The sequence below is a fragment of the Artibeus jamaicensis genome, unplaced genomic scaffold (assembly GCF_021234435.1).
Source record: "Artibeus jamaicensis isolate MK-2021 breed Jamaican fruit bat unplaced genomic scaffold, CSHL_Jam_final scaffold_1019, whole genome shotgun sequence".
NCBI lineage: Eukaryota > Metazoa > Chordata > Mammalia > Chiroptera > Phyllostomidae > Artibeus > Artibeus jamaicensis.
The window spans coordinates 4,578,267-4,600,954 of NW_026522025.1; the positions used below are offsets into that span (position 1 = coordinate 4,578,267).

General features: G+C 41.4%; 1 protein-coding gene across 2 annotated transcripts; it reads left to right on the forward strand.

Moving 5' to 3' along the window:
• Positions 1-11: 11 nt before the first annotated feature.
• Positions 12-22,560, forward strand: LRRC42 (leucine rich repeat containing 42). 2 transcript variants are annotated; one of them, XM_037161700.2, is made up of 9 exons: positions 13-229; positions 1,539-1,571; positions 5,673-6,159; positions 13,009-13,140; positions 14,576-14,694; positions 16,022-16,110; positions 16,265-16,378; positions 19,887-19,971; positions 22,069-22,560. In XM_037161700.2, the coding sequence occupies exons 3-9, from the start codon at positions 5,687-5,689 to the stop codon at positions 22,341-22,343; spliced, it is 1,287 nt and encodes a 428-aa protein (XP_037017595.1). In that variant the 5' UTR covers positions 13-229; positions 1,539-1,571; positions 5,673-5,686; the 3' UTR covers positions 22,344-22,560. The 2 variants fall into 2 exon arrangements, with proteins under 2 accessions (XP_037017605.1, XP_037017595.1); XM_037161710.2 differs by lacking the exon at positions 1,539-1,571 and having other exon boundaries at positions 12-229.
• Positions 22,561-22,688: the final 128 nt, after the last annotated feature.

Here is a 22,688-nt window from a genome sequence, read left to right on the forward strand (position 1 = left end):
AGCGCACGCGCGTCTCCCTTGCCCAGCCTACCCTCCCCCCGCCCCTGTCAGCCCAGCGGTCCCAAGGCGCTGGGTTGCCCCTAGCCCCTTCCCTCCTCCCATCCTTTCTCTGTCCCACCCTCGTTAGCTTTGTGCCTGGAGCAGCGAGCCCCTTTCCCTCTCAGCCGACCTGTGGAAGAGGGATCCACTAAAGAGGAGCTGCAGCTCGCTGCCCTAGGCAGGGGCACAGGTAGGTGGCGGCCACGGGCTGGGCCGCCTACGGAGCCCTGGGCCGAGAGTGGGGGCGGGAGCGGGGTGTGAGAGAGGGGCGAAGTGGGGGAGGGGAAGACCCAGAGAGATGCGGTTGGGGTGTGGTTGGGTGAAAGGTGTGAAGAAGAGGATAAAGGAGTGTGGAAGATGGATTTAAGCTTGAGGTAGTGGTGCTGGGGTTGGGTATGTAGGCGTGTGAGAATTGGGGTTCGAGGCGGTGGGGGAGAAGGGACCAGGATTTTTGGGGTGGGCTCAGAGAGGGACAAGCGTGGGAATTTAGAGAGATGGAGAATTGCAGTGCTGGGGAAGGAGCTTTGAGGAATGCAAAGAGGAAAGGATATAGGATTGAGATAGGAGAAAGGGTGGGGTCTTGTGGGTAGGAAAGAAAGAAGTTGGGGCTGTGGGTTGTGAAGTTGAGCATAGTGAGGCTTGAAGGAAGGGAATTTTGAAGGTTGCAGACAGAAGACAAGGAAAGACATGGAGAGATTTGGCTCCTAGGAGAGGTGATCCCAGAGAGGGGGAAGGGTGAGTGGTGACGTACAGAATAGATGTTGCCTGGGGGTGAGAGGGGGGAGGAATGATGTGGGGAAGGAGGGAGAGGCTGGCGGAGATGGGATTGAGTCTGAGAGGCAGGGAGCCAGATTTCAGAAGGGCCATGGAAGGATTAGAAGGGCACAAGGTTTGAGAGGTGGGGGCAGAGGAGCTGAGAGTGGGAGAAGGAAGGGGAGGTTAGGGCTTTTCTTGTGGAGATTGAATTTTGTGTGTGAAGATGTAGAGTTAGCAGGGAGAGAAACTAAGTCTCAAGGTGTGGGGGAGATTGGTATGTTCCTGGAGGAAAGTAGAGAGCTGGGTATGGTACCATCCTCTGGAGCTTGGGAGAGGAAAGGGTATGGATCAGGAAAGGGAAGGTAGAAAAATGTGAGCTATAGGGTCAGAGAAATAGGAGTTGAAAACTGAATAATGGATCTGACACAGAACAGTGAAGGTAAGATTAGTTAGTTGATTATTTATGGTTTGAAACTCGTTTCTGTTCAGGTTTTTACGTTGGAAATTTTCTCAAGAATTCTGCATTTTCAAATTAACCAAGGGTGTGTGTAGCCTTGGGATGAAGGCCATGAATTAACAGATGTTTTCCTGGTGTGTGGATGTGGGTAATTTCTGCCCTGGCAGAAGGTAGAAGGGAGGCCTCAGTGTAGCTCTGTCCTGGCTCTGTTCCCACCAGCTCTTTCCTCACATGTCCATTTTTTGGTTTTGTTTTTTAATCTCCTCTCTGTCTCCCCATCCCCCAGTTTCAGCCAGTGAATACCAGAGGGATCAAACAGGTGGGTGACATTAATTTTTAACATCTCTTTTTACCCTTAAGGCTTATATCATATTTTTATCCTTGAGAGACAGCATCATGCAGTGGAAAGAGCTTGAACTTCGGAGTAATACAGCCTTGACATTGAATTCTGGCTCTGCCACTTACTAGCTCTGTTCCTAGTAAGTTACTTTATTTCTCTGAGGCTCTTCAACTGTTAAATAGTAATCCTGACCTCAAAGGATTGTGGAAGCTAACGTGAGATCATTTAATATAGTACCAAGCACAGTGCTTGGCAACTGGTAGGTGCTTAATAAATGGTAGCTATCATACCCACTATCATTGTCATTGTAGTCTTTACTATGATTTTTTATTATGGGGATCGTTAACCTTACTTAACTAAAGTTAGGCCTTGGCTGGTATAAGCTCAGTGGATTGAGTGTAGGCCTGCGAAGCAAAGGATTGCAGTTCGATCCCCAGTCAGAGCACATGTCTGGGTTGCAGGCCTGTTCCCAGCAGGGGACGTGCAAGAGGCAACCATACACTGATATTTCTCTCCCTCTCTCCTTCCCTTCCCCTCTAAAGACAAATAAATAAAATCTTTAAAAAATAATAAAGTTAGGTGTTTTCTTTTCTTTCTCTTCAAATTAGATATCCATAGACTTACTTCACCATTTTAATCCTGTTGCCTCCTACTCTCCCATCTGCCTCCCCACCCCTTGACTGGGATAGCCATGCTCCTTGATTGATAAACTGGCTTTAAGTTCTAAAAAATCATTATGGTTCGTTATCAATTGTTTTATTTTGCTTCTTATTCAGAGAGGCTGTAGTAACCTGAGGTATTAATAAAGTAAGGTTATATTTTATTGGTTTGATGAAATGGCGTACTCCGTGGTGTCCGTTCATTTACGGGGGCCAAATACTAGAACACACACTATCATGATGTTTTTCTGCAGCGATGTATCAGTTACAAAACCGCCCCCCCTGTAGGGAGCTGACAGACTATTAGAATGCCCCTGCTACTCTGTTGATCTAACATAAAATACAGCTAATGCAGATCTACACTGGACATTGTTTCCTTACAGATACTGATTATTTTAATTTTCCAGTTGTATGGGGGTTTTGCCACGGTATGTCTCCCGAGAGGGCCCGTTTATAGTAGACCATCCTATCCAACAGCCAGGCAGAAGCAAAAGCCAAGTACAGAAGCTTTGTGCAGAATTCTCTTGCTTTTGTGGTTCTTAACCTTGAAAGGTTTAAATACTAAAGATTATAATCCTCAGATCATTTTATATTACCTCACAAATTCTCAGGAAACTCCTTGTTGGGAGAATAAAAAAAGCCCAAATTCATTTGTAGAAATCAAAGGTCACCAGGATTCCCTGAACTGAGTTCTTCAAGTGCTGTAGTTGAAGAATAGGGAGGCCTTGGGGTTTCTGGACAGATGATGTAGGTCTACTCTTTAGGAAATATTGGATTTCTTTTCATTATTTAGAAAGAGAATTAGCATTTGATGAGTAATTTAAAGGTAAAATATAGCCAGAACTGTGCCCATTTTAAAAAAATGATCCCTGGAAGCAGAAGCTGCCAGGATTTGGGGCAGCCTGGGTTAACATGCTTACTCCTGTCCCAAACTGCTGTGCCCTCTGCTGGATAGAATCAGACTTTTCTGATTTTCACCATAGTAGTCATCCATTGATCCATTTGTTCACTTTACTGCAGAGTTTGTGGAAGGCACTATTGGGGGGTAATACTGATGGGCAGACCCCTATTTCTTTGCCAGGAAGCCTATAATATGTTCACCCATTATAATGTTATCTTCCATTGAATTTGCCTTTCTATTAAAATCAGGTCATTTCTTTTTAGGATGATACCTGGTATCTACTTTCTGATCTATAAGTAGAATAGGGCTTGAATATCCAATCACGGGTACAAAGACCAAAGGGGGTCTGCTCTATCTTCTCATCAAGATTAAAGTCTGTGAGATTGAAGGGGCCAAATGTTTGCTTCTACTGGAAGAAGAGCTTAGAATTCTAAGTGATGTATCTCCTTAGCAGCAGACTGAATACCAGCAAGACTATGAGTTTTAAGAACTGGCACTGTGACAGTTTTTTTTTCTTTTTCCTGGTTTGTAGATTCTTTCCCCTGGTAGTACCAGTAGCAGTATACTCCCATCATCTGCTTTGCTTCTACCACCTGCAGAAGGGTCTGGCAAGTGGGGGAGGAGCTGCAGCTGTTGCCTGGAAGAGGAGCTGGCTCCTAGCAACAGTATCAGCAGGCCCTGCAGCTCAGACCACTAAGCCTGTCCCTTTTGAGGTCTCACCCTTCATCTCAGTTGGTTCAGCAAATATCTGTTGAAAGCTTACTCAGTACTAGGCTCTATGTTAGGCCTGGGAAAGAGAGATGGGTCAAATGAATGCCTTGCCTTCAAAGAGCTCACAGCTCTGGGGATATTAGTAAGGGAACAGACATAGTACATGGTGCTAAGTGCCATGCAGAAGGAGTCATTGGTGCTCTGGGTAGTATCAGACAGGCCTTCACTGGTACAGGGGTTAGGGAATATTTCCCAGGAGATGGAAGGTGGCATTAATGATGAGTAGGAATTAGCTAGGTCAGGGAAGCAGAGAAGGGTATTCCAGCCAAAGGGGCAAAGGACAGTGGGACAGGCAGTTTACCTAAGTAGTATTGCATGGCCAGAGCAGAGCATAATAAAATGATCAGGGAAGGGCGAAGCTCTCAACTTCAGCAGAGCCCTCTTTTCTCTTGTGTTCTACACACATAATTATACTGATGCCCACATCAGTATAATAACTGAATTATGCTGATGCCCACCAACAGGACCCCCTGTTTGGTCTCCAGAGATGCAGCATTTTTGGTCACTGGGTTGATTGTTGGCTGACACTTTTAAGTGTCATCATAGGTACATCCTAGCCCTGCATTGATGCAGAAGAAGCTGGGTTGGTTCACACTAAACGTCAATGGGCGTCTTTCAGACATAATAGTTTTGTGACCTACATTATATTAAATTTCACCCCTCTTCTTCCTTTAAATTGGTGTAGAAATGATAAATACTTTCATGTAATGTAGCAATTTCTTGTGTATTGTGAAATCTTACAGTTCTTCAGGAAAACAAGTATTTATTCCAGTTAGTACTTGGGCACAAAATGTCACCACATGACCACATAAATACCCAACTGTGTTTGATATTTTGCCTAACGTCAAAAGTGCCATAGTAGAGCTTTAGTGGAAGTGATGCTTCAAGGGTTACAATAGCTTTTATTTAGCTCTTGTGATGGAGGTCTTTATTTTTAAACCCAATAAAAATTTTGTTGCTTGTGGTCTGTGTAAAGTTTAGCAAATAAGTAAACTTGAGTTCTGGCAATATCTTCTCAGGGACTGCTAACATGCCAGAACACTTTGTTAGGAAGTCTGGTTAAATTAAACATGGTCCCCCTTCTCAGGAGCTCACACCAGCAGAACACAGACCCAGAAACAAAGCAGTAGCAGAACAGTGAGCCAAGTACAACAAAGAAGTGTGTGGAAGGTGCCATGGTAACAAGGGAATTAATTCATTTCTAGTCTTTGTTCGCTGCATAAATGTGGTTTAAAAAACAAAAAGTAAATTCCAAATGTGCAATTTGTAACTTGCAAATCCATACAAATTTTACAGTTGTAATGGCTGCATGCCATTCCTTGGTATGGATGTATCATAATGTATTTAACAACACCCCTGTTTTTGGACATTTAGGTTGTTTCCAATTGTTTTGCTAATATCAACTGTGCTTCCATAACTTTCCTTGTTGAAGATTCTTTGCCCACTTCTGCAATAAACCCCCTTAGGGTAAATTTTAGAAATAAGATTTGAGCTGGATTTTGAAAATCGAATAGGAGATCACCAGATAGACAAGAAAAGGGGTGGGGGTAAGAAAGGGCATTCCAGGTAGAGGCAGTAGAAGCACCCTCCAGCGCCGTAATTCACGGGCAGCTGGTGAGCTTCATTTTCCCAAACTAGCTACGGGGCCTGCCTGGTAGGCTAATAAAGCTATGGGCACAGCGAGATGATGTTACATGTTACAGATAGCACTTTAATTGTATTTGCTTCCTCTGTGCCTTGCTTTTCCAGTCGCAAGCAAGGCAATGTCTTACTACCTCAACTCAGAAAACCACCTGGACCCAGGGCCCATCTATGTGCGGGAGAATGGGCAGCTGCATATGGTCAATTTGGCCTTGGACGGCGTCAAGAGTAGCCTCCAGAAGCCAAGGCCTTTCCGACTGTTTCCCAAAGGATTTTCTGTGGAGCTCTGCATGAACAGGGAAGACGATACTGCGCAGAAAGAGAAGACTGATCATTTCATCTTCACATACACCCGGGAGGGGAATCTTCGGTACTCCGCCAAATCCCTCTTCAGCCTGGTCCTGGGCTTCATCTCCGACAACGTCGATCACATTGATTCCCTTATTGGCTTTCCTGAGCAGATTGCTGAAAAGCTGTTCTCTGCTGCTGAAGCCAGACAGAAATTCACAGAGCCTGGTGCGGGGCTGAGAGCTTTACAGAAATTCACGGAGGCCTATGGAAGTCTGGTGCTTTGCTCCCTGTGTTTGCGAAACAGGTGGGTATTCTGATTAGGATATTGAGTATTTTATTGGGTGTTCATTATGTCAGGCTCTGGGGCTTAGTAGCGTTGACGGCTTCCCCATCAAATAGCACTGCAACTTTGAACTTTCAGACACAAAATGATGGATCATTTTGAGAAAAATCACTGTTTGCTTTCATCTCTCACTCTTTCAGACAACATTGAGCTTTGTTTTTGAAACAATTTAAAAGGATTAGTTGAAAACCACAACTGCATTAGGTAGAAAATACTCTTCTACCAACTTTTCTAGTAAGAGAAAGTAGAAAAGACAAGATGTGATCTGCCAAATATCTCTTGGTATGCTTTTGGGGATATGAAAATTAGTAACTAGCGTGCTCAGCCCTGTTCCAGTTTTTAGACCAGTAGATATTGAGCATTAGATAAAAAGAAACTTAAAAAAAAATGAGTGGTTAAAATTTCAAGTACCCTAAAATTTCGAAATTTTCAGAGAAGTCTCCAACACTGGGAACTTCTATCTTAGGAAAGATCTGGCTTTCCTCATAGAGAAGATATTTTTCTGTGTGTGTGTGTGTGACTTTGCCTTACTCATCTTTTTATGATTCATTAAAATTTTTATCCCACTATCATATAAAATGACTTTCAGAATAACTTACTAACTTAAAAGAATGCTTTTTAAGAATATACACAGAAAAGAATTTAAAGCAAACACAAAAAAGTAGAAAGTGAAATATAAGCCTCATTCCTATCTCTTTCTTATTTCCTCTCTACAGAGGCAACTGCTGTCATCAATTACTTTTACGTCATTTCAGAAATATTCTGTATATACATATGCACATATAGTTCTTTCCTTTTTCATACAAATGGCAACACACTGCTTACACTGTTGTGTACCTTGCTTTCCTCTCATATTTTGAAAATTATTTGTCAACAATACTTGTAGATTTTTTAAATAGCTCTATAGTATACCACTATGTGAATGTTTTTGTGATTAGAAAATCTGAGACTTCCAGTCAGGATGGAGGCGTAGGTAGACATGCTTTGTCTCCTTGTGCAACCATAGAAAGAATTAAAATCAGATCTCAAAACTAATAACTCCCAGAACCTTCAGAAAACCAAGTTGTATGGAAGTCTGACATCCAAGGATTTAAAGAAGACACATTCATCCAGACTGGTTGGAGGGGTGGAGTAACAGAGATGGGTATAGAGGCCATGTGGCGCGGCAAAGCAGAGTAGTATGGCAGCGGTGGAACAAAAGGGAGGGATACCTTGGGAGTGGGCGATCCCAGCCCCAGGCCAGACTGCACAGCCCAGGGTTCCAGCACTGGTTGGATTCCTGTTACCTCTGGCTGTAGAAAGCAGGGTGGGGCTGGGGCAGTGGAAGAAATTCTGGATTTTTGTAGCACAGTCTTAGAACGTATGTAAATCCACCACTCCAGGATTCACCACTGGGCCAGCAGTTGGAAAGGCGCCAGTCCCACACAGCAAGGGGGTGAAGTGACTGGAAACAGGGTGAACTCCATTCAAACTGCCAGAGGCCAGGCGGCATTGTCCCATTTCTGAGCCCTCTCCACACAGCCACAAAGCAATGAAGAGGGTTGCCTGGTCCTGGCAATTACCTAAGGCTCTGCCCCACACAATTTATAGGTGCCTTTTCTACAATAGGTTATGCTACTAATACAGGGATTAAAAGCAGCTTTAGCTAATACATAGAGACAAACATAGGGAGGCTGCCAAATTGAGGAGACAAATATGGCGCGAATGACAGAACAGAACAAAACCCCCAGAAAAAAAACTAAGCAAAATGAAGATATCCAACCTATCAGATGTGAAGTTCAAGACACTGGTTAACAGGATGCTCAGAGAATTCCTTGAGTACAGCAAGCAAATGAAGGAAGAAATGAAGGTTTCACTAAGTGAGTAAAGAATAATCCACAGGAAACCAACAGAGAGGGAAGGAAGACAGGATTCAAACCAATGATTTGAATCCTGAGGAATTCAAAAGGAAGAGATAAGGAAGAGATAAATATTCAACCAGAACAAAAAGAAGAAATAAGAATTTAAAAAAAACGAGGATAGGCTTAGGAATCTCTGGGACACCTCTGAAAGTGCCAACATCTGAATCATAAGAATACCAGAATAAGAGGAAGAGCAAGAAATGGAAAACTTATTTGAAAAAATACTGAAAGAAAACTTCTCTAATTCAGTGAAGAAAATAGACATAGAAGTCCAGGAAGCATGAAGAGTCCCAAACAAGTTGGACCCAAATAGGACCACACCAAAGACACATCATAATTAAAATGCCAAAGGTTAAAGACAGAGAGAAACTTAAAAGCAGCAAGAGAAAAGGAGACAGTTACCCACAAAGGAGTGCCCATAAGACTGTCAGCTGACTTCTCAAAAGAAACTTTGCAGGCAAGAAGGGACTGGCAAGAAGTATTCAAAGTGATGAAAAGCAAGGACCTATAGCCATGATTACTGTATCTAGCAAAGCTGTCATTTAGAATGAAAAGGCAGATAAAGTGCTTCCAGGACAAGATAAAGCTAAAGGAGTTCATCATCACCAAGCCATTATTATATGAAATGTTAAAGGGACTTATCTAAGAAAAAGAAGATCAAAATGATAAACATTAAAAAGATAATAAGTTCACAACTATGAAAAACTGAATCTAAAAACTAAAGCTAAACAACTAGAACAGGAACAGAATCAGATACGGAGATCATTTGGAGGGTTATCAGCAGGAGGGGGTGGGGGGAGAATGGGGAAATGGTGCAGGGATTAAGAAGCATAATTGGTGGGAACAGAATAGATGGGAAAGTTAAGAATAGCATAGGAAATGGAGAGGCCAAAGAATTTAAATTCAGGACACACGGACATGAACTAAGTGGGGGCCTGCTGGAGGGAAGGGGGGTACCAGGCAGAAGGGGGCAAAGGGGGAAAAATGAGACAACCGTAATGGCATAATCAATAAAATACACTTAAAAAAAGGAAATATAAAAGACAGCTTACTGTTAAGATACACAATCAGTGTGATTGTTAAAATAAGGCTAAACAGAAAGCATATAATAAAAGAAGAGAAAGTCATACCAGAAAGCGTAAGTTAAGCTCATATGCTAAAAAAAATAAAGGAGCAGTCTTTATTTAATTGGCTTATAGGATTAATGTTTTTACCCCAGGCCAAATATTGTACTTTAAAAAGAAAAGACATAAACAGATGCAGACAAAAACAGAACTGTGGACTCATGAGCTTTGCAGACACCTCATGAAAACTCTGTCTTCGTGCTGTGGTCTCAATTCTGGCTTGGCCAGTGGAAAGGAAAACATTGTCCAGATGAGTAACATTTCACTGCAGCTCGTACATTTGAAATACATTTTATTTTTTAATCCAAGTTATTTATATTTATTGTAGAAAAAATTGAACAATAAATAGAATTATGATGTACACTTTGTCTTAAAATTATGTTTTAAAGGCAATACATACTATTTAGACAATACATAGAACTGTGATATTAAAAAAATTAATTGTCCCACCATTCATGGTAATCATTTTCAAATACATATTTTTGTGGATTTGGAATATACCCTAATCTACAGAATACAAATTGTATTGTTTTGGTTTTCCTCCAGGTACCATTATGGCTTAAGCATTTCTCATGATAGTGAAAATGCTTTTCATCCATTTCTGAGGTTTGCCTACTGCACCAGTAGTCAGATGCACAAGTGGATGAGAATAGTACTTTTATTCATGTCTGATGAGCACGTAAATTAGTGCAGCGTTTCTGGAAAGTAGCTTAGCAAAAAGTATCAGGAGCCTTTAAAAAACACCCATACCATTTATTAGCCCATTAATTCTATCTGTTTATAATCTCTTCTAATTTCTAATGTAGTAATCACATATAGGAACAAATATTTTTACATAAGAGTGTTCATTATAGTAGTAGTTGTAATAGTGAGGCCTGAAAGCTGACTATTTAACACTAGGAAATTAGTTAAGCAAATTATGGTACATTCATATGATATATAACTCAAGATAATATTTAAAGAACATTTAAAATGATGTGGTGAAATGTTCATTATATACTAAATGAAAAAATAAGTTACATATGCTGTATGATCCCAGTTTTATTAAAATAAGAATTTTTATAATTGCATATAGGGAAAGAAAAAAGAAACCCACTGAACTATCTACATGGTGGGATTGAAGTTGGTTTAATTTTCTTTATAATTTTTTTCACATTTTCTTAATTTCTTTTCTCCATAACCTTTTGGCTCATATTATAGTATAGCCTTTTCAATTTAGATATAAGTAAGATTTTCAACTGTGATCGAAAACTTCCCTTTTCCTTTTGAATTCCCAAAGGAAAAAGAAGAGGGCAGATTTGGGTTTGCGTTTGCAATTCAGGACTGAAGCAGCAACAGCAAAGGTTTTACCAGCACAAAAAGGTTGAGGTGAAAGGGAAAGAGCCTGAGAAAATAATTGAAAATAAGATAATTGGTTAGGTTCCCAGGCTTGCTGTCTTTGGACTGAGTCACAAAGCTGTGCCAGGAGGAGAAGCCAGTACCTTTGCAACTGGGTTCCGCCCCTGCAAAATGGGCTCCCTGTGTTGAAACCCCAGTGATTTGCAGTCCCACTGGTGGTTGCAGGGAGGCAAGGATGTTTTCCTTAAAATATCACCGTGTGTAACTGAAGTAATTATAATAGCTACCATTTAATGAGGGCCTTAATAGTCTTGAAAAATGTAATCATCAGCCCCATTTTCTAGCTGGAGAAATTGAGACTTAAAGAAGTTAAGTAACTTCTCCCAATCACACAGGTAATTAGGGTTGTTAAGAATCTAATAAATCTTAATAAAAGAATCTAAATTCAGGTCTTTCAGATGCTAAAATATGTCTGCACTCTGTTGCTTCTCCACTCACTGTTTTGAAACTGTTAAGGGGCAGATTGAAGACTAATTCTGAGCAAGACCCTAGAACTTGTTATAGATCAGCGATTTTCAACCGGTGTGCTGCAAGAAGTTTTAAAATAATGCAATACCTGATTATTTAGTCAGGGACACTAACCTCTTTTCACCTTAGATTGTCAAATAAAAAAATGACAACAGCCAATACAACAATAGGCATCCAATGTGAATGCCCTGTCTTGAATCATAAATACATAAGTCATATAATAGAGTTGCATCTTATTAGTCTTGTTGCATAAGGTTGCATCTGGTTGGTTAATTCTTGGTACTATAAATTTTTATATAGAAATATTAACATTTGATTTTTTTCAAGTCACTTTGGAGCAAAACACATAGGTAATTGCTATTATTGTTACTATTGTAAATCAAAATTATACCTATTTTTTGTCAGAAGGGCAAAAAATATATTTTTTGGTGAGCCACAGAATTTTGGTAATTAGTTTATGTGTGCCATGAGATGAAAAAGGTTGAAAATCATTGTTCTGGATAAACATGTAGTAAGGTCTGTGGCTTTGCATGTTGGTGTCTCAGCTTTGATTTTTGTAATGTTTGTTAATTATGTTACCCTTCTCAGATAACCTATTTCAGAATTACTAAAAATCTTTTGGTTAATTGATCAAAGGATGTGTGTTTTTCTTTCTCTGATTACTAGTAATCCCCCAAATCCCCATTAACCCATTTCAGCACTGTGATTGTAAGATAGAAAACAGCAGCTTTATTTACAGTGCAGTTAAAATAGTCTGAGTAAATAAGGCTCATTTGTGTACCCAGCTGAGCTCGGCAGGCGGCTTAGAGGGGATGTCAGTGCCCAGGCCATCTGTAGCTGGCAGTCAGGTCAGTGACAGCTTGTTGGAAGTAGGAAGAAAAGAGATTTAACTTCCCTCTTACTGTCGGATTGCCCATTCTGTTTTTGGTCCTTGTGATCCTGCTGACCGACCTGTGAACTGTTTTAAGTGTAACCCCCAGTGGTCCCACCCAGCCATCTCTCTGTGGCAACTTCTAGACATTCTTGAGGAAAGTGAATGAGAAAGGCATGCCTTTGTCACAAGTCAGTTTCCCTATTCTTTTAGGATCCTCTCCATTTCCTGTCACACCTAATTCCTTTTCCTTTTCGTTTTTACTCACTGACGACATCTAACAGAGACATGGCTAGAAAGCAGAGTGGCGGCCACAGCCTGGGGTGTGTAATGCCTTTTTAACCTCCTTTTCCTTTTCAGAGGCCTCGCTAAGGCTTCCTGATAAACTTGGGCAAGGTGCTCCAGTTAATTAATTGGTTGTGCTCACTGGTTTGTCTTATGAACCATCTAGATTAGAGCGAGTCCTCTCAGTAATCACGCTGCACATGCCCTTCAGGTAAAGCTAGCGGGTTGACAGGGACACAGTGGAATGGGCAGTTACTCAAACTTGGGTTTGAGTAGAAAAGCTAAAATGTGATCTGCCAAATACTTCTTAGTATGTTCCTGGATGTGAAGATTAGAAGCCAGAGTTCTTGGCTCCATTTCAGTTTTCAAACCACAAAATATTGAGCATTAGATAAAACGCAGCCTTAAAGGAATGATTGATTAAACATTTTTGAGTACCTAAAGTTTGGAAATTCTCCCATAAGGTGCCAACACCACCAAATCTGTCTTCTAACAAAGCAGAAGTTTTTTCCTGTGACTTGTCCTTGCTCATATGCTTTCATTTATTTATTTATTTAAAATGTGTATTCCACTTTCATGTAAAAAGACTTTCTAGGCATTTACTAATGAAAAAATTCAGCCGGTGTCCACATAATAATCAGCGAAGTCTGCTTATTACATGGTACTTTGTCCCGATGGAATGTTGACTGGCACAGAGCCACATCTGGTAATGTTTGAAAAAGAAGGAAAAGAAAAACTGTTTCTTGTTCTCCATGCCCCACAGATATCTGGTGATTTCAGAAAAACTCGAGGAGATTAAGTCTTTCCGGGAGTTGACCTGCCTGGATCTTTCCTGTTGCAAACTTGGAGATGAGCACGAACTTCTAGAACATCTCACCAATGAGGCCCTATCTAGGTATCGCCACCATTTGCAGATGAATTTTTATTTTTTCAAAGGATGGTCTGGCCTGGCTGGGTGGCTCAATTGGAGCGCTGTCCCATGCACCAGAATTTGCAGTCAGGGTGCATACAGGGTATATATGGGAGCATATACACCAATTGACATTCCTCTCACACCAACATCTGTGTGTCTGTCTGTCTCTCCCTCTTTCCCTCCTTCTTCCCCCCACTTCTCCCTGCTACCCTGCCTTCCTCCCTCTCTTTCTAAAATCAATAAATGTATCCTCAGATCAGGATTAAAAAATTTAAAAAAGATATGATCCAACAGGGTCATCTTGAAGAATGCCGATTACTTCACAAGCCTGTATTTATTTGCTAACTTTTTTGTAAAATTCTCAATATCCATATACTTGGTAGAAGCAATGTAGACTGGGTAGCTCTTATGAAAGTAAGTCAGTTGGTTCATTTTTCTAAATAAACTTTATGATAACATGTACCACTTGAAGAGTACATCAGTTAAAAAATGATTTTGGCTTTTGTCTAGTCCTAGTTTATTCTAGCAAAAGATGAGAAGTTATACAATTTTCCGCAATTCTCATTTTCTGTTTTAACTATCAATTATAAATTTTAAAAGTAGACTACTAAAGACAACCAAATACATCCTTTTCAAAAGCACCATAATTTAAAGAAATCACCCAATTCGTGCTGATCACAAATAATCCCGCTGATCTCAGTCTGGACAGCAGAGAGGAGGCCGAATGGATTCCTCTGTGGTTTCATAAGCACCCAGAGGGATAACAGCATTACAGACCTGAGTCGAACCTGCTTCCTGGGGCCTCCCTAGGACAGGCACCCACATACTGCTCTGTATAAAAGTATTTTTGTGTGAATTAGTAAAAGTTCTTCTTGTGTGTGGGACAGTGGAGCACATTAATACACCAGTGTCAGATTAGCTGTATGGATTGGGTTTGGGGTATACCTTAAAAACCCGATCTGAAAATCTGGATGTATAAAGCTAGTTAAACTTAGGATTGTTTGCTTTGTCAAAAGAATTCCCGTAGGAATTCCCATAGGAATTCTTTAGGAGACTTTCCTGACATATTTAGAGTGTTTTTAGTTTTTACACAGCATTTTTTTTAGGAATGCAGCTTTTGTATTTAACAAGGTGTATTCATCTCCTTAATGAAATCCATTTATCTCATTTCACCGTATGCGTTTAGTGCCTTCACCATCTGAGATTAATACTACATGACACTTTGTTCCCTAAGGTAATGCTCACTGAGTAACTGAAATAACACCAACAGATATTTAACTCCATTAAATGCATTGATGTGAAGTAGCAGGGGGCAGAGGATATTTTATATTTTTAAAGGAAATTTATGAAAGCATCTTATACCTAGACTTTCTCAAACTCTCTTTGAGTAATGTACTTATGGACTTTGTTTCCTTAGTGTAACTCAGCTCCACCTGAAGGATAACTGTTTATCTGACGCTGGGGTACGGAAAATGACAGCACCGGTTCGAGTGATGAAAAGAGGCCTTGAAAATCTAACGTTACTAGACTTATCTTGTAAGTTTTACCAGAAATTAGAGATTATTAATGTTAGAAGAATGGCCTTAGAAATCATTTGGTTCTTCCCTTCATTTTAGAGGTGATAAATTGAAGGGACTGTCCTAAGTGCCACAGCAAGTTAGTGGCAGAGCAGGACTAAAGCCAGAGGCTCGTGACTCCTGGCCAAAACCTCTCTGGCATGCTGGCCCCTCGTTACGGTAGGAAAGGCCCTGCGGTTTCATCCATGCCACTCACTGTGCACACAGGGCGGCCTGTCATCATACTCGTAGCATCTACAAAGCACATTTCGTTCATCTTTACTTTCTTTGAGTTGCTTGTCTGTCATCTAGGTCTTTTTTATCCATGTGTGCTTGATGGAAATCTGGATGAATCCACAATTGTGGTAATTTACCCAGGATTAACCAAATACTGACACCAATGGTAGATAGTTGATAGAGATCATTTACAATTTAATTGTGCATCCATTGAATGTATGAACGGCAGGATGGTATGATGTCAAAGGAATAGAAGGAGCAGGGTTTGAGGTCAGAGGATGCTCCTTGCTCTGCTACTCCTATTAGCAGCTGTGTGCCCTTGGGAAAGTTATTGAACCTTTCTGAGCCTTGGTTTTGACTTCTGTAAAATGAAGATAGTAATGAGTGTTCTGCCTTCCTCCCAGGAAAGTATATTCATTCAACAAATATTTTTTCAGCATCTACAGTGTCCCAGGCACTGTGCTCATGGCCTTGAGGATTCAGTGCTAAATGTAATAACTCTCTGCTTTGAGATAGTAATATGTAAGAGAGGATTCTGGGGAAAAAAGCAAGTAAGAGTAGTAATAGTCCCTGTGTCTGAGGACTTTTGAAACCCTTTTTAAAGTAAATCTTTTTACTTTGGAAGTGAAATGGCCATGAATAAAGTCTGATGAACCTTTTTTTCTCTTTTTTAAAATTGTTGTTCGATTATAGTTTTCCTCATTTTTCCCCATTCCTCTCTCCTGCCCTACCCACCCCCCAACGAACCATTTCAGTACATGTTTATGTATGTTTTTTCCATATGGTTATACATTGAACGGGGTAGCACCTGGTTCATTTTTTTTCTGCTAACCCCCCAACTCCTAGAAAGTTACAGCTACAAAGGACCTTCAGGATCATCTCACCTGTGGCTCTTCATATTATGGATAGAATAAAGGTCCCTGTATTTAATTTACTCGGAAAAGTTTGTTCACTCAATGTTTTATCTTTTATCATCGTTTGGCCATCGTTTGGCCTTTTTCTGACCTTGTTGTTGGCGTTTTGACGAAGTTGTTTTGTAACTGAATACCACCTATGTTTTTGACACCTAGGTAACCCCGAGATCACAGATGCAGGAATTGGATACCTCTTTTCTTTTAGAAAACTCAACTGCTTAGATATCTCTGGGACGGGGCTTAAGGTAGGACTTTTATTCCCTTCTCTTATTTTTTTCACATTCCCAGTTTGATATTTTGCTTCTGTAAATTGGTGTTTAGAAAGGGCTGGTGTTTATTTCCTACTGAAAGCAAGTGCTAATAGATGTGTGGGGCCCTGTTCTGCCTTTCCCTCACTAGGACATCAAAGCTGTCAAACACAAGCTCCAGACCCACATAGGCCTTGTCCACTCCAAAGTGCCTTTGAAGGAATTCGATCACAGTAACTGCAAGACTGAGGGCTGGGCTGACCAGGTACTGCATGGTTTTTCACATACAGTTAATACGGTTTTTCACTGTAACTCTAAGAGTCTTATTCAACACTTTGAACAGATGTTAATCCTTTTAGTATTTCTTAGCTGAATTGCCACCTTCCTGTCAAATTACAGATACTGATGGCCTGAAATTGACCCAGCTACTTAAGGAAAGGTATTACATGCCTGTCCTTAAATCTTATGCTCTGGTCACTAGATTATGCCTCATACCTTATTGGACCTCAGAGAAAAATGCCATCTTATAAAGATTCTGAAAGTAAATGCATTATGGCTTCTATGAAAAAAGCAGGATGACCCAGCCTCAGAAGGACAGATTTCTCTTAGTAGTCTAGAAAGAGTTAAGTCACACTGATAACAATTTAAATCTGACTCTTCCTCTTTGGGGGGCAATTTTCCTACATCTCAGAGCCTTAGTGAGGGCAGGTCTTTTTGTCCTTCTCTCACTGAGCATTCCCATGTTCACCTTCTTGACTGAACTTTACTTTGAAGAGTCATCTCATCTTGATGGTCTCCCTCAACTTGGTAAAGTACAGACTTAAGTAGGAAGTCAGAAGGGAACCACGTATACAGCAGCAGTAGGTGCCAGCTTGCCTGTGGCTGTGCTTTTCTCCTTCACACGCTTTAATAAACTGATGTTTCTTGGTGGAGACTTAGAGGACTCCCCAGACTGTTTTGTTCTGATGTTTACTTGGCAGCAGCTGTAGTGCATGATGGTGGACCTATCCAACTGCCTAATTATACTATCACCTCCCTAGGGGTAAACAGGAAGGGGTGCTGGTGAGTCACTGTTGCAGAAGCACTCTGAAGTTGGTCCAGAAAATGCATGCTGAAATAATTATCATAGTGCATGTGTCAGACAGTCTGTAGCGCTGGGTGAACCCTAGACATAGCCAGTAGTGGACTTGGGGCAGGTAGGTGTGGGATAGCCATATAAAGGCTTGATGTAGCTTGGTAGCAGGTGTCGTGGTGGAAGGAGCACAGGCTGTGGAGTCAAAGAGACCTGAGTTTGGCATCCTGGCTTGATAGCCCAGCAGCTGTATGACTTCAGGCAACTTTGAGTCTCTGTTTCTTCATCTATAAAATGCAGAAGCCAGGACCTCTCTTGCAGAGCTTGGCAAGGGTGAAGGAAAATACCTAGCAGCCTGGCCTGAAAGGAAGTAAATTGGCTTCATGCCATGCAGCCTTAGCCTCGCTTCTCAGGCTCGACTGCAGAGCTTTCTCTGTCTCTTGTTGATCACTTACTAAAACTGTTTCAGGCTGACTGTGCTCCGCCTGCCTCACTCAGGTGACACAGAAAGAATGAGACTGTCTGATAGAAGTCCCCTTACTTCCCTATCTCTGTCTTAACTTTTCTTTGTTTCTTCAACTATATTCTACTTCCCTCCTATCTAAGGGGAACAGGGATGTCACTTTATTCCAGAGATAAGCCTTTTAGAGGGTTGGTTTTGTTGGGTTTTTTTTGTTTGTTTTCAGTTCTCTTCCCTAAGATCACCAGCTTTTTCTGTAGTTGCACTAACAGTTATTTTCCTCTACTGCCCCACCACTGCATCTGCAGTCTCGCCCTAGGCTGGCCGTTTCCTTTCTCCGTATAACCATACTTGATCTACTGTTAGTCTGACATGTTCCTCATTCTCCAGCAGAACTGTGAATTGTTTTTTATTATCTCTCCCACTTCCTCATTGCCTACTCAGTTCTTAATCTTTTTTTTTTAAATTAATCTCTTTATTTATTTTTAGAGAGAGGGGAAGGAAGGGAGAAAGGGAGGGAGAGAAACATCAGTGTGTGGTCGCTTCTCATGTGTCCATTACTGGGAACTGGCCCACAACCCAGGCATATGCCCTGACTGGGAATCCAACTGGTGACCCTTTAGTTCGAAGGCCAGCACTCAGTCCACCAACCACACCAGCCAGGACTCAGTTATTACTCTTTTGTAATTTAGGTCTGGCCCCTACTTCTCTATTGCAGGCGTTCCCGTGAAGGTAATGTGTGAGCTCATTTTCACCTGCTTTGGCTGTTCTTCAGCTTTGATGTAACATGCCCCCCCATGCGTTTTCCTCTTGGCCTTTCTCCCGGCTCTCCCTGGACTTCTTCACTTGTCCGTCTCGCTCTTGCTGATTACTCACCTCTTCTCTGATACCTCCCTCTCTCTCCTGGTGATCTCAACTGTTCTCAGAGCCTTAACTGTCCCTGTGGGAAGCGTTCCACCTTCTTTCTTACACTAGACCCATTCCTAAATATCACCCAGAAGTCTCTGCCCGATAGCTCAGATTCAGCATGTCTAGAACCTAACTTATTTTCTCCTCCCCTGTCCCCAAGCTCTTCTGTTGACGTTCTGGTTTCTTAGTGGCAGCACTGTGTTTGCCCAGTTGCCCTGAGTCACCAGATTCAGGAGATCTGTCTGCATTTTCCATAATCAGAAAGAATCATAGAAGGGATGAGAGCAGGTATTTATTGAACACTGTTTGTGTGCTGGTTACTGCCACACCCTGCGTGTGTGTTATCTCCTTTAACAGATGAAGAGAATGAGACTCAAATCACTTGCCAAGGCTAGTAGGTAGTAGAGCAAACTCTGGAATTGTATTCTTAGACTGTTGTACTGCCTCTGTGTCCTGAAAATGTTTTTCTTTATGATCACTCATCACATACCGTAATGAAAAATATTAAATTTAGTTCTTGTTTCTCGTGGTATAAGTGAAATAATCATTTATTTATAGCTGATACTTGGCCAGATCTCCAAAAGAATTTGAGGTAGCTTATAAAAAAAATACTTTTGCATTGGTTTTAAAAACAGAAGCCGATCATGAAGTATCTTGAGAATTTGGAAATGTGGACATTTTACACACAGACTTTAAGTTATAGTTAGTGTATTTTAAGGCATGAGACTAAGAGTGTGTGACTAGTGATCACTAAAATTTTGTTTTTTTCAGATTTAAAAAATTTTTTATTTACTTATTTTTGGGGGGGGGAAGGGAGAGAGAAAGAAAGGGAGAAAAAACATTGATGTAAGAGAGAAACATCGATGTGTGGTTGCCTCTTGAAGGCCCCCCACCAGGGACCGGGCCTCAGCCCAGGCACGTGCCCTGACTGGGTACCAAACCAGCAACCTTTCAGTTTGTGGGGTTTGTGGTACGATGCCCAACCCACTGAGCCACACCAGTCAGGGCATGATTGAAGTTTTAAATTTTAGTATTTAGTTTAAGGAAATGACGTTTATTTCTAGCTTGGGATAGAGATGAAAATTGGGAGTGAGCTTTATAGATGTCTCCTGAGTAATGCCAGTGCACATATCCGATATACTTGTATTCTAGCCCCTCCATTAAAACAGGAAGTCCAGGTCTGACTTGATTCTTATTCTTATCACCAGTCATCTGAAGTAACAGTACCCCAGGCATCTGTGTTTATGGAAGGGAACAAAGGGGAACAAGGAAGGTTTGAGATTAAAAGCTTGAGATTTTGTTCAGATTCACATCTTTTCAAATATGTTTTAGATTGTTCTGCAGTGGGAGCGTGTGACTTCGGAAGCTGTGAAGCCAGGACAAGCTGTAGAACCTGGAAAGGCAGCTCAGCACTTCTGTGAGAAATTCTTTTTCCTTTGGAATTTTTGCCCTTAGGTTTTTGTACCCTAACTTAAAGCAGTTAGCTTATCTTCACAAAGCGGGAAACTTAATTGTGATAGTACTGACTTAATTAGGTCACCAGGACTCATGTTCTCTCAACATAGCTTACAGTGCTAAGTCCGCACTTGGCTTTGAGCGCCAGTACCAGGAAAATAGCTTATTAAATGTACGAGTGGATTTATACTTCATCTAGTTCCAAAAATGATTTGCAGTGGCCCCAAGGTAGATATGATATAGAAGGTTCAGAACGGATTAAGTGTAGCCAAAAGGTAGAAGCAAGTCAAGTGATGCAGACACTGGCCCGCAGTGTCCAAGGCGTCACGGATGAGACACGAGACAGATTCCCACGGACCACCAAGTCCTGCGGAGGAAAAGGGGTGGCACAGCTACTCCCTCGGGAAAAGTGCCTCAGAGCGGCCTGGACACTCTCGAGGGGAGAGCGCCCTGACCTTGCCTTGACAGGCTTTTATTGGGTTCATTTTGCACAAGAATACAGGTAAAGCTCATTAATCATTATCAGGCAGTGAGAATCAAACAAACAAAGAACTCAGAGGGCCTATTTTGAGTCAGGCAGATAGCTAAAGAGCCATAAAACTTTGAGGAACAAACTCACTTCTCACTTGGACCCTTATCATTTAATTGAGAACACTCTAAACAAAGCAGGTTTCACAGGATTTTATGCATTCTTTCTTAGGTCTGATTACCCTAAGGGAACCTGCCCTTTCCAGCACAGGGAAGCACCCACCACCAGCATTGTTTCAGGCTTAAGGCATTGTTTCAGGCTTAGTCAGGCAGGGGAAGTAAGGCAGCCAAGAGATTAAGAGACTTCTTGCAGACAGAATGAGGACTCAGGCTATGTCAAAGCCAAGGGGCAAGGGTCCATCACCCCCTTTCTCCATAGCTCCCCAAGTCCTTCCCTGGAGTCTCCACGTGATCGTGCCTGTCTTAGGTCATTCACTTCTTAGGGAATCTTACCCGTCATTGGCTAGCTGATCAAGCATTGGGGGCCAGTTACAAAAAAAGGAGCAGAAGCAAGGCTTCTGCCAGGGAGATAAGCTTTGCCTCCTTAGTGGCTTATGGTCCGAAGGTCACTCACTCAGCCTTAGCCATGGGGGGCTTACACCTTCTGAAACCAGGCGGGGCAGTTCCCAACACTCAAGTGCCCATTAACAAATGAATAGATAAACAAAATATATTATTTACATACAGTGGAACATTATTTAGCCTTAAAAAGGAAGGAAATTTTAACACATGCTTTAACATGGGTGAAACTGAAGACATTGTGCTTAGTGAAATAAGCTGGTCAAAAAAATAGACAAATATAGAGTAATAATTATGAGGCTCCTAGAATAGTCAAGTTCATAGAGACAGAATGGAAGGGTGGTCATCAGGGACTGGGGAAGGGGGTGTGGGGATTTATTGTTTAGTAGGCTGGAGTTGCAGTTTTGCAAGACAAAAAGTTCTGGAGATAGACAGTGGTAATGGTTGTACAGTAATGCGAATGTACGTAATGCCACAGAGTTGTATGCTGAAAAATGGTTAAAGTGGAACATTTATTTATGTATATTTTACCCTGATTTTTAAAAATGAAGTTTGGTGATGAAATCAAAGTGAAGAAAAAAATAAAGGTAACAAAATAAGAAGCCAGGGTATATGAAGAAAAAAACACATAACATTGTGTCGTCTGCTAGAGTTGTGCTGTAAATTTGGCTCATAGAAGACAGTCACGTCTGGATTTTGAATAGTAATAGCTAACATTTTTTAGCTTTTACGGTGTGCCAAGCATCGTCCTAAGCACTTTACGTACATTATTTCACATCACCCTTATGCAATAGGTTTTATATTCCTGTAAAGATGAGAAAACTGAATCTCAGGTCATTTGCCCAAGGCCTCTTATCCATGCAGTGGCTCTTACATGCCTGCAGCCTGTGCCGGTCATACACCACTGTGACTGTCTAGGGACTCAACAGGGAATAAGATTAATCCAGGCATCACTCTGTTTAGGCCATTGTCATTTTCTTTGGATCAGCCTTCCATTCTGTCGTTCTCACAGACGGGAAGCGGGCGCGAACAGAAACCCCGGTGAAGTGTCCCCTGGCAGACCCCCGCACGAACTCTTCTGAGAAACTTCAGTTCTATAGAGAGAAAGCCCCAGACTGCCATGGGCCACTGTTGAAACGCGAAGCCATCTCAAGCCAGGAGTCAAAGAAGAGCAAGAAGAGAGGTTTTGAGGAGCCAGAAAAGGAACAGAGTAATTCTTCACAGTCTTCAAAGCAGAAATACGTGTGTCTTGCTGTGGAAGACTGGGACTTGTTAAATTCCTATTGATTGGCAGAAGTTGACCTTTTCCCCCCCAACTCTAATGTATGAGAAAAGGGGGCTGTTTTCTTTTTTGTTTGAATTTACCTATGACATTAGTATAGCAGGCAGATATTTCTACTTTTGTGGTGGGGGAGGGGAATACTATGGAAGTATGTAATAATTTCTAATGTATATTTTCAATACATAGTAATTTTTTCAAATAAACATTTTTTGCTGTCTTTAAGTTCTGCATATGAAATACGGACTGGAGCCATAGGAAGGGACACCGGTGTGAGGTGAAAGGCCATCTGAAATGACAAGGCAGCTTAGCTGATTCGTCGCTACTCCAGTTGGGCCCGGCCAGTTATATAT

Coding starts and splice junctions, on each gene's coding strand:
- LRRC42 (XM_037161710.2), top strand. CDS start 5,687: ATGTCTTACTACCTCAACTCAGAAAACCACCTGGACCCAGGGCCCATC. Junction 14,695..16,021: donor AACGTTACTAGACTTATCTT/GTAAGTTTTACC, acceptor TTTGACACCTAG/GTAACCCCGAGATCACAGAT. Junction 19,972..22,068: donor AAAGGCAGCTCAGCACTTCT/GTGAGAAATTCT, acceptor TCGTTCTCACAG/ACGGGAAGCGGGCGCGAACA.